At 39.7% G+C, this 12,576-nt stretch overlaps 1 protein-coding gene across 13 annotated transcripts in view; it reads left to right on the top strand.

The window, feature by feature from the left end:
* LOC109955347 (protein tyrosine phosphatase receptor type M) overlaps positions 1-12,576 on the top strand; it is a 156,961-nt gene that overhangs the window by 42,839 nt on the left and 101,546 nt on the right. For all 13 annotated transcript variants that reach the window (XR_002274253.1, XM_020591426.1, XM_020591425.1 and 10 more), the window contains exon 3: positions 9,898-10,172. Coding sequence is in view for 12 of the 13 variants with exons in the window: in XM_020591426.1 (XP_020447082.1) it covers positions 9,898-10,172 (275 nt within the window). In the remaining variant the exon portion in view is untranslated. The remainder of the gene's footprint in view (positions 1-9,897; positions 10,173-12,576) is intronic.

The following is a 12,576-nucleotide window of genomic DNA, read 5'->3' on the forward strand; positions in this document are numbered from 1 at the left end:
CGGAGTGGGAATTTTTTTTTTTTTTTGTATATGTATGTGTACATACATATGCATATAAATAAATAAAGTTAAATGGGGCCAGAGTAGAGGATGCCGAGGATAGAGTTAGGTAGAAACAGATGACCCGCTGTGGCGACCCCTAACAGGAAAAGTTGAAAGTAGAAGATATGTGTGTGTATTTATAAAATTTTGTTTAATTTAAAATTATCATCTAAAAAGAGCAGGCCATTGTAAAAGAAGAAAAACTCATACAATAGTATTTGCTGACTTAACTGAAGACACCTTTGCAGCTTTATCCTCTGTCTCTAATCACCTGAGCAGCTGCAATAAAATTCATCAAACTTCTAACAATAATACCAACAGTAGTCATCATAAATGTGAACAGTGACAGTGACTATCATGTTTTACAGATTAACTATAAAAGAAAATGCATTGGTGTCTGCTCAGAGTGATGTGACAGAGCAAATAAGGCACCCAGATTCATCGAGCCTGGCTGTTGGCCTGGTCTGGAGCAGGCTAGCTGCAAAGAACAGATCTCCATAGTAACTTAAATTATTGTAATTTAACCTGTTTTCAGGCACCTAAGTAAGGCCTAAATTCAGATGAGATAACTGGTCTATATTTATATACTGTATGTAATATATTTATATATGTATCTTATCTATATATGTAATATATCTATATATACTGTATATCTTATTTATATCTTATGTTATTTAGGACTATCTACTGTATGTAACTATATCTAGTGTTATCTTACTATGTAACTAATTTATCTATTTCTCTATGTAACTTACTATCTAGCTATCTATTGATCTATCTCAGCAACAAACCAACCTGCTCTGCAAAGAAAAATTCAAATGAACGCAACTAAATAGAGATATCCTAACCCTGAACACCGTCTATCCCAGTGATTCACATGACAAACCGAACCAATCAGCTGATTTGTTTGACGTCTGAGGCACTCAACTGCTTCGAACACCACTCAAGTGCTTCAAACATCACTAATCATGTCGATACAATTGCTTCATGAGCTACCGCGCATGTGTCGGAGCCTCGGGTGTCAGAGGACCATCACTAATGGTAACAAAAAAAGAGAATTTACACACATTAACAATAAAAACCTAACCAAATGCTTCATTGATTAATTGTGTATGTCCAATGTCAAATCAAATGCTTAACATCTACCTACTACTTAAATCTACACACATGAACAAAGAAAACAAAAGAACATTACCTAGCAAATTCCCCGCCTGGTGGTGGTTTAGGCCCTGACATGGTGAAAGCCGGTGCTGAGGCCTTCGCAGTTTTACATATTTGTACATTATTAACATTCTTTTCTGCCAAGGGTTAAAAACCCCAATATATGAAATTAGACACAGTAACTGTCAGAAGTTCATAATATTAATTAGACATGAGATAAAAATACGAAGTTAATTATGTAATAATATGATTTCTTTATTTTATTAGAGGTTAAAACATTCAGGCCTGAAAGCTGAGTGCAAAAACATGTCAAAGGCTTTTGAAATCAATAGGAGACATCTTGATTTACAGTGCTGTGTCAGTGTGGTAAGTGTAGAGAATGAAATCACAAGCCCACTGAGGCCTCTCCTTCATCCTACAAAGCCCACACTGCTACCAAAGACCAAACGGGCTCAGAACGTGTAAATAAAAGAGTACCAAAACAGAAAAGTGAAATGAAAAGCTACAAGAAAAACAAGCCCTTTGGTCACATGAAGAAAAGCCGAGCAGTGCCTGGAACTCTGGTTGTTTGTGACGATTTGCTTCCTACCTAATTGCTACGTCTGGATGGAAAGTAGCCTTGTTTATCCATCCATGCAGCTGATTGCATGCTTCGGCTCCTTTAGGGTGGCTTAGCCCAGTTCAGTCTACTTGGGCTCTCCTCACTATGTTCCCTCTCCTGAGTCAACTGGAGAAAACCCTGGCAGAGCTGTCACTGTCAGTCTTATTATTACCAGCAAGCCTCATGTGTCCTGAGCAATAATAATGACACCAAGACACTCATTTAGCCCTGGAGAATGGGAAAAATTAGGCACTGACATTGATTGCATATTACTTGATGAGAAAATTGCCACTCTTGAATACAAGCCATTTATATCATGTCCTAAAACTGATTTCTCTAGTTTCCACCCTGCTCTCTTATCATTATAGGTTCCCCAGTGATGCAACAGTCTCAGAGAAGAATGAATGAGGCTGACTTGGTGGGAAAGTTTGCAATGTGGTGTTGTGGGGGGTGTCCAGATACCATTAGGAAGGAAGCTGTTTTTAGTGAGCCCCAGCTGGTGCAGAGGCTGTCTCTTCTCTGATGGTGTCATGGATGTTGCCAGCAGTAGGCTGCTGCTCCCTGCCTCTCCCTTGAGACTCATTCTGGGGAATAATGGCAAGAGGAGGTGGAGGAGAAAGAAGGTCCTCTAACTGAGATTAATTGGGGTTTTTGTGTTATGCTAGAATGCAGCTCGGGCCAAATGACTTATTGTTCAATTCTTAACATCTGCTCTAAATATGTTGCAGGAAAGACATTGAATATTTTTGTCTAACTGTTGCAAAGGGTGTTTGTTAGGATAGCACGCTTGTGGGCAATAATGACACCTATACCAGAACAATGGAGGGCTGGCAAAATGAGGTTCATCTTAGGGTAGCGATGGTCTTCTCTCCTTCTGGTTCTTTTTTTGTCTGGGTCATAATATGTTCATGCAAATGCAGCTCACTCTTGAACTCACAGACGTCTCTTACCTAGAGTGCACCTGCTGCATATGGATACGACGGATCATTTTCATTTCAATCAAGAGGTAATTAATTGAAAAGCCCCCCTCACCTTACCTGGACAACCAGTCTTGTTTATGGTGCTGCATGTGCTGTCCAAGTGAAACGGGAGAAGGTTAGTCACTTAAGAGAACACCTGCTTACTGAAGGACATCAGAAATTTAATCAGAATTTAAATCACATCAGGAAAAGATGGGATTTGTTGTTCAGGAGGGAAGGACACTGTGTTGTGAAAAAAGCATATTGCTTATGAGCCATTCACAGTGTTGTGTGAAAATCACGCTGTTGACAAGGTTATGGGGTTAAGGAGAAACCCCATTATACGATTATATGATGTCTGATCAATTCATGAATTAATTACTTGGGATGACGAACTGTGATTTTCAATTTAGCATGTTTGTGGTGTTGACAAGCGTACAGTGGCCTGAATAAACAGGATTGCATGCATTTCTATAAACAGAATTGTGACAGCATGATGATGGAGGACATATTTACATGCTGTATCCTTTACTGTTAGCGTGTATGGTATGGGCAGTTAACGCTAATGATGCAGCTTGGTGACTCATGTGAACAGTATCTGTTGTGTAATGGGTCTGTATCAGGCAAATGGGCCATTATATATCCAATTTACTGCAGTGGAGTGCCAGTAGTGCATAATGCATATTAAGATGCATATTAATGCACATTAAGCCATTAGGAATTGCTGCTGATTGACATATAACCACAAAGGATGCTGCCAAAGAACATAATAAGGGTCACTTGTTTCACCTGACTAGAATGACAGGGCTGAAATGTATTGTGCATGATGGATGGTTTTGGGTGAATCTATTTGACACTGTCAGAGAAACCTGCCAGGTCCTTTATGTGGAGAGCCCAAACTTATTCAGTGTTATTTTATCAGCCCCCTTTCATGTTTCAAAGGACATAGAGAAAGTTCTGGAAAATTGAGTGGAGGCCACGGATGTTCACATTAACAGCCTAACCCTCACAGCGAGAGCCTTTTTGATTGGTGGCAGGCGGTGAGAATAGCCCCGTCTTCATTGACATTCCCTAAGCGACAGCCGTGCTTTTCTGCGGTGGTGACCTCTGTGAATTTTATTAGCAAATGAGACCTGGAGGGTTTGGGTTTAAAGAGTGCCCCTTCGGTCTGATTTCCCGCACATAATGATTTTCACAGAGTTCAGGAACTAAAGGTAGGAGAAATAATGAGCGTTAGTCATGACTGCAAATTATATTCTCTGCTCAGGCCTTCACTCAACTCATAATTAATCTAAATACCTCCAAACTATAGACTGTGATGATTAGGATTATTTATGTGAACTAAATTATTTCATTGTATTCACTTTAAGACGACTTCCTTACTTTTTTAAGAACAAGAAATGAGGGGATAGTGAAGATATACAAATGTCTTTGCTCCACCAGTCCTGTGCATGTCTCCCCACAGTGCAGTGCGTTTATTTGTTTATTCTCAAATCATATTTGCACATTGGTAGATGGTCTTTTTCTAATAGTGTGTTCAGACTGTTGCATTCTTACAGTCAAACAAAGAAGTAAGAAAATGTAAGAGTAAAGGGTTAAACAGGCTTGATGTGACAAGCCCTGAACCTCAACCTGCTTTCTACAATGATTGTACAAAAGAGAGACTCTAAAACAATAAATTTTATTGCAGAAAATGAGGAAACTGTCACATTAATGTAATCCAGAAAACCAGTTTTATCTAAATTGAGTTAGAAGCAGGAAATCTTACTTATATGATTTTGTAACTCTTTCAAAGGAATATGGTCCATATCCTTTGCCGCTGTCCTCAGGATAATGTCGGATTATCTGATAAAAAGGCTTTAATGTAAAAGTACCGTTCCTTCGACAGAAATGCCAGGGTTGTTTTATTTAATGATTGCATGCTAGAAAACCACAAAATTAAAGTATTTAGCTGAAAGAGCATTTCTCCCTATGTGTACTGATGCAAGCTGTGACTGACTCCCAGCTGCTCTGCCAGGGCAGAGGATTAACCTTCCCAAGAGTATATCCATGGTTCTCTCTGTATGGCTCGTAATGCCACTAAACCACTAAGGTTGTTATTTTGGATTACCTAATGTCCAGGTGAACCTGAACATGTGTGGGCTTGCACCTACTGGAAAAGACTTAGTATGATGTATTTGTGAGATTGTTGCTGACCATGTATTCATTTTGCAAAGCTGCAGCCTCATAATGGTTTAGGTATGCTTATTGTGTGTCTTCTTAGTTTGACTTTCAGAAAAAATATTAATTTGGGGGATTTTTAAGCAACCAATTAGTAATGATATTGGTTCTTAGGACTTCTCCCATAATATTACCAGGCTCATGATGGATTGTTTTAAAAAGTATCAAAACCGATGCGCATGGGTGGGAACACCAATGTGCATATGCAGTGGGCCACACAATGCAGAAGCAAACGTGGAAGAAAAAACATTTTTTGTTGTATGCATTTAGTTCCCCTTTAATCAAACAAAGACACTTAAATAATCACATAAAATCAGCCCAAGAGATTGTTAAAGCCAAATGTGAACCAATTTTGTCACATGTTTTCATTTATGGCCTCTGCCAACAAATTCTTTGTGTATGGTTAATGTTTTTGTGCAGCAGGAGCCCTAGTTCATTTCCTTGTTAACAGTGTCTAAAATATTCCAGTGTAATTAAAGTCCCACATTTCTGTTTCAGCCATGTGCCCTTAATTTCCAAAAAACAGCAACATGCATGTATGTAGCATCTGCAACAGGAGCTCTTCATCTTTTTACTAATTCATTTTTCTCCATGTTCAGCCATCACTGTAATGAAAGGTGAAGGTGGCCTACATTGGAATAATAATAATGTTCCTCTGAATACCTTAGACAATAGCTGAGCCCTGGCCTTTACGGAGCTGCAGAGACAGGTCTTCAGTGGGCTGAGAGCTCTCTATTTTTAATTGGTCTTGAACACACCATTGTTAAGGCACAAGAGAGAAAGAGGGAGAGAAAACACACTTGTGCATCACTAGCACATTAGCACAGCACTAGCACAGTGTCATTATAATTTGCTCTTAGTCTTGCTGGCTAATTAGCTTGTCATGGTGCAGCAGGTCCTGCAGAATATCTGGTCATTAGGCTGGAAGAGCATAGAAACTGAATGACAATCAGTGTTGTCCTGTCATTTTCTTCACTTCTGTTAGTGACAATAGCAGCACGACAAGGCGTCACACTGCCTCTTGAAATACTGTATTTCTAGTTTTTTATGGTGGTCAGTAATAAAACAGACTTTTTTTCCCCTGTTGTGTTTGGGTTCACTGACCCAAAACGAGACAATTTGTAGGCTTCAAATTTGGTGACAGGAAATTCCAAGTCTCAATGCTGCAGCTCTGCAGCCTTCCTGATAGTGAGGAAGAAATCTTCTAATATTTACATGTATTTCAAGAAGTGCCATTACATATGAGCTGCATTAAGCTTTGTTAAACAAGAAGTGATTAACTGTTTTGTTAAATATTTAATTAACATAGTAGTAAAAAGTGTACAAATGCTGCTTGAGGGATCTGATATTTTTATCCCTAATTACCAACAAAGAGCAGTGCTGTGCATAAATCTCCTGTGCAACAACATGGCTGTTTAAACAAACTGTAAACACCCCGTTCTAATCCCTGACAAAAGCATAGGTGCCAGAGTGTTTGTCTTTGAGCAATTCATCAACTGATTATTAGTACTGCTTTGCATCACACCAAGGGTTTCCAGTGTCTGAAAGGGGAAAAAATGTTCTGGACACCTAAGCAGATGGCTGAATTTTATTAAAAAGACTTCAGAGTCTTCATATAGAAGCACCTGATGGAGGTTGGCCAAACAAATGTCTCTGAGTCAACACATCTCCTGCCCTTCTGCATGTACCTTACACAACTTCCCGCGTAACCTCAGAAGTAATTAGTCTCAACACCTGAATCAGAGACAATCTACAGGTGAATAATACATTAAAAAGCTCTATCTACTGTTCACCATAGATCATGCTGTGCAGGAAAATCTATAACACAGTCACAATCATAAATAGTTTATTACAACTTGAAAAGGTCTTTTATTACAACAAACAACAAGATATTACAATGGGCCTTGCATTGTATTACACACTCAGACTATAATGCTCACACAACAAACGTACTAGTGAAAACACATGAAACACAAAAGAATATAGACACAAACTATTAAAATGCTCATTCAGACTTTTTAAAATAAGTTGATTAAATTTTTTGACTAAGAATAAATGACTAGTTCTTCTTGCTGGCTGCAGTTCCATCTTCCTCAGGTGATGGGGTTTGTTCAGTTGTCATGGTGATATCTCAGTTGTCATCATGTGATCTAAGTATGGAACATTGAAACTGCTCAGTTGTCATAGAGACAACTCAGCATCATGACCTCAGCATCAGACTGGCTTGTACTAACCTTTTCATCACCAGTTGTAGGCTTTATAACTGGGTCCAGCTTGTTTAGCTTCTGAGTTCTGACTAGCTTCGCCCTGCTGTCACTTGAAACACTTTAGCAAAGTCGCCTGTCTTTTTTGCATTTTCAGTCTGTGGCTAACAATGTTACACTGAATGTGCAGCTGACCCAGCATGACCTGTGTGGGCTAGTTATGTTACATAGCTAACTAACTCTAGCTGCCTGTCTTTATTGTATTTAATTATTCTAATTTTAGTCTGTTATGCTGTTGTAAAAGACCAGTTGCACAATAATTATTAGACTTTGGACTTTTTATATATTATTCATATATTCAATGTTTTTCATGGGTAAATGAGGTGCGGGGTCTGTCAAAATAAGTCCCAGTCACAATTTGAGAGGTGCTGGATCTGGTTCTGCCTGTTTTCCTAGTGGCCACTTGTGGTATTGCAACAAAAAAAAATCCCCATCCTCCTGGTTGGTCACATGTGCAGCGGCCAATATAAAAAACGGTTCTGGCTCGTCTTTGAGCTCGGTATCCATACATCCATGATACACTCAGCATGGCTGTGTCCAGAATCACTCCCTGTTTACTTCACATCAGTTTACATACTTTGTATTCCGCTTGTGATGCATGTGGTCTACCTGATTGGCATTTGAATGGGGACCATGTTTCACCAGCCGCATAGCACAGTTTCTTTAGTTTGCATTAGTGGTTTCATTTATGTCTGGGAGAGTTAATATGAGTTCATTTTAAGTACAGCCCCTGTTAAGATATGATGCCTGTATAATCCAAAACATGTTAAGATCCTTTAAAACAACAACTTGTTAGTACATGACAAACAAAGCAGAGGAGGCTGACTCGGTGTCATTACAACTCACTGCTCCTCCTCCTCCCTCTCCTCTGCTCCCTCTCCTCCTGTTTCATTGTTTAAACATGACAGAACCGCCACTCGTTATCTGAAGCTGGAGACAGATGGAATTGGTGAGCGTTACAAGTGCAGCACAACAAGACAAGTGGGCAAGCTCGAGTCATTGATGGAACAAATAGGGTTTTGTGAGAGGCTGTTTGGCTGACACACTTGGGGAACAAGCCTGCTGATTTAGTTAACATTATTCACCCTTTTTAACCATATCTGAGTGAATCACCAGATGATGGATTTAAAAATAACAAAGAATCCCATCCACTGTGGTTCAGCTGTGCCTCACATGCAGGTTATTTGTCTCACCTCTAAGCAAAGCATGCTTTCCAATCATTACCACACTTCCAAAAATGTATTTCAACACAAACTGAGTGTCTTTTGGCTTTGTCTCAAACACTGTAATGATTTGTGCCATCTCATTACCAAGCCAAGCTAAATAGGATGATGACAAATAGAATGTGTTCTGCATCTCCTTGAAAGTTTGCCAATGTAATAATTCACACTTGTGTTTTATTGGCAAGAGGGGAGAGGATTAGATTAACCTTTAATATTGAACCAAAGCGATAAAATCTAAATGGGGCTTTCTTGGAAAATAGATTTTAACTTATTGATTTTTCATCATTTCCTTTCTCTCTGTCATTGAATACAAAAAGCGCTCTCCTCAAATATCCAGCATTTTTAGGATGACTCTTTCTCTGTCTTTGTATTCTGATAAATGATAATGATTAGAGAGGTTCTATCAATCAAGATATGAGAGCATTTTCCCATTAAGGGGCACATGCTATAATAGCAAAGGTCTCAGCAGAGTCATTTACCTGCTTTCTGCATACTCATGTCATAAGATTATGCCTTTTATTTTGTTTCAGTTAAGCCCCAGGACCTGTTTGCTAGTAATAATCTTGCACTGAGATCTGTTCTGCTAATAACAACCTGCCTCTAAAACGCAGCAAATACAATAATTATCATAGCCATCAACACATTTGTTGCAGGTGTTATGTAAGTTATGAAATAACAGTATTTGAGCCATCACAGAATATTCAGTTCACTTTTATTTATATAGCACCAAATCTTTCTCTCTCTCTCTCACACACACACACAAAACTCAGGGCACTTTACATAGTAAGATCTAGAGTATCATAGACAAATCCCAATAAATCCCCCCTGAGCAAGCAGGCGACAGCGGGGAGGGAAAAACTCCCTTTAACGGGAAGAAACCTCCGACAGGCCCTGGCTCTCAGAATATCAGGGAGTGTAAAATGCAACACTGCCAACATGGATGTCAAATGCAGGTGTCAGACAATGCGAAGAACACACCAAAACATGCCATATAGCCAGAAGACACAGCTACTGGTGGTTGATGGAAATGTCATCAGGAAGATTTATGGTGACATACCACAGAAGTGATCATATAAAATTTTAGACCTTGTGATGGTCCTAGATGAAAAGTCAAGAGATTACCAAAGTCATTTTCAGTACATCATCTTACATCCATGAATGTCTATATCAAGTAGTTCTTGAGATATTTCAGTCTGAACCAATCAGTGGACCTGTCATCCAACCATCTGACTGATATTTCCTGGCAATAATATATTCAAATACTTTTTATTTTAGCATGCTATCATGCTAGGTAGATGGGCGTGCACTTGTATACCGGACTTTTTTTTTTACAGTACTATGAATATCAATTCACCTAATGCTGTTTGAACTGATGGTTGGCTAAAACCTACTGACTTCATGATAAAACACTCTTGTTTATGTTGCAGGTTCAGCTTTCATGATGGTGAACACGTCAGGACGCTTTGCAGGGCAGAAGGCCTTACTGCTGACACCCCAGCTGAAGGAGAACGACACCCACTGTGTTATCTTCCACTACTATATAGGAGGCAGAGACAACAGCCACCCAGGTCACCTAAATGTCTACATCAAAGAAAACAACAGTCCCATGGGGATGCCTGTTTGGAACGTGTCGGGCCCAGCTACGCGCTCCTGGGCACAAGTAGAGCTGGCCGTCAGCACCTATTGGCCCAGCTTCTACCAGGTGAGGAAACGTGGTTTGAGTCCAGCTTTCTTTGGCACAAAGTCTCATCACAAAACTAGATTTCTCATTATAAACAGCCTTAGCAGTGAAGTCAAAGTCCTTAAAGTCTGTTCACTGACAAATGTATTATTTGAACAGGTCCAAACAATTGCACAATAGCCCATTCAAATCACCTAAGGTTATTGATTTCTGGGCCTACCTCAGTATCCATGGTAATCTGCTCTTTCTCCCTTCCATCTGAGCCGGTTCTCTTTTTCCAGTTCTGAAAACTCATTTTCACTTACCAATGCACATGACTGCTGGCTGAGGCGAGGTGATTTCACACTTGCCTGGCTATTAGTCTTCGTCTGGCTTGTTCCACGCATCCACCAAATGTTAATTGATGCAGAAGGACCCCTTAACCTCCCAATGGGAGAGGGTCCCTTGGTGAATTATTTCATTATGGCCTGGCAGAGCTGCTCCACCATGACACTAAGGGGAGTCGTCCTACCTGTTTATCACAGCCACCTTGATAACTTAGTTAACAAGGGGCACCGCTGAGCTTCTCGCAGCTGAATGCAAGATAGGAGGTTTAATGAGAGGCACATGGATGAAAGAAAGGCAGAAGAGGGGGAAAGCAAGAGTTCAGTAGGGCAGAATGTGCTCGCTATTGACAGGATGGTGACCCTTGTGAGACATAATGATGCAAAATCAAATAGTTTCGGCTTTGTTCAAGACACTTAGATTGAAGGAGACATCTTGTAGTACAAGAACAGTTTATTGTGTTTGTGCTACATGCAGACATTTGTGACTGAACTGAAATGCAAACCACAGCTCTAAGTGGTAACGGTTATTGACTCTCTTTTGAAAAGAAAAAGTAAAACCTTTTTCTCATGCTTTTGAATTCTAAGTGAAGGTGACGGTCGAGCATGTAGACATGCTATTCATGATGTGTTTCAGCAGATCTCTGTACACAGAGTGAGCGTTTAGGCCCAAAATGGTGTATTATGCTTTCCAGTTTGTTCAGACAGCATCTGTTGCCTTTCAAACCCCAGTGGAGGATCTGTCTCCACTTATAATTGACAATGTGAGTAAATGCATGGATGCTAATCATCTGAGCACCTCTCTTAGTCAAGAAAAGAGAGACCAATGCTTGAAATTGTCACTAATTAACAACACTAATTATAGGTATCTTTAATTGCATAGTAACCTACGCAATTGTCAAAGGGAAGCCACCTGATACTTGGAAATGATTTTTTAATTACCAGTAAGGCTTTTAGTCATCATGTGTCTTTCAGTGTTTGATAATTACTCTTCTGTCAGGTCATCTCTGAAACTTTTAATTGAGATTGTCATGCATTTTCAGAACTGCTGAACACTGTGCAAAACACTGTGATTTTTTTGTAAATGTAATACACTGTTGATAAATGTCCTGTATATGCTATTAATATGTGCTTTCTTCATGAGATGAAAATCCATTATTTATTGTGTTATGCAGCAGTGAGAAAAGAAAACCTCAAATGTCCTCATTTGTCTTGATTTCAGTACAGTAGAGCTAATGGCAGCGCTAATCAATCCTGCTGTAATGTAGTACTTAGCCACGTCCCTTAGGGACAGTCGGTGCAGTGATGTAGACATTGAATGTTGGGATCACTGTCTGCTCCTCTAACAAACAGGAGGGGCGAACCTTCCTATGACATCAACAGTTTTTGTCCCATGTGAATATTTTCCTTCTGTGGGTCAGGTCCAATTATGCTCTGCAGTATCATTGGTGTTGGAATCAATTATATCACAGCTATTAGGCAGGCTGGCTGATGTCTGTTGCACAAACAAAGGATTTCAATTAGAGAGTGGGGGCTAGTTCATTTGTCTGGTGGCGATATATGGAGTGGTTGGCCTTTTAATTTCCTTTAAATTAGCCTGTAATGAGGCCATAATCAGCACCCAAGACATTCACTTTCATATTTGATGAGACAAAAAAAGAAATTTATAATTAGACAGCCTTATCTGAAGGCATCCTGCCTCCCAGATGACAATGGTAACTATCTCCTCCTCTATATTCCTAGTCTACAGAAGTAATTTATGAGATGCATGTGTGTGCAGTTTAGCTACAGCTAGCAGGACACAAGTTTTTGGGTGAAGCCATTTATGGAAAATGCCCATTAATATATACCATTCACTGGAAGATATAGGCTTATATTTAGAGAATGATGGAATGCAAAAGATGTGTAGCTGTAGAGTGTATGGTGTAGTGGGGCTCTGCACCACACCCTGGGTTTGGGAAGGGACCGGCATTCTGTTTCCCTTTTTATCACACTGCAGACCATGGAGTACATAACTCTGACATTCTTCTGGGACACACCCTCTGTCAGGGCTTAGGACCATTTGTTTTGCTGGAGAACCTGTCCCTTAAAATAGGGTCATG

Source organism: Monopterus albus, unplaced genomic scaffold (assembly GCF_001952655.1).
Source record: "Monopterus albus unplaced genomic scaffold, M_albus_1.0 scaffold14.1, whole genome shotgun sequence".
Taxonomy (NCBI): domain Eukaryota; kingdom Metazoa; phylum Chordata; class Actinopteri; order Synbranchiformes; family Synbranchidae; genus Monopterus; species Monopterus albus.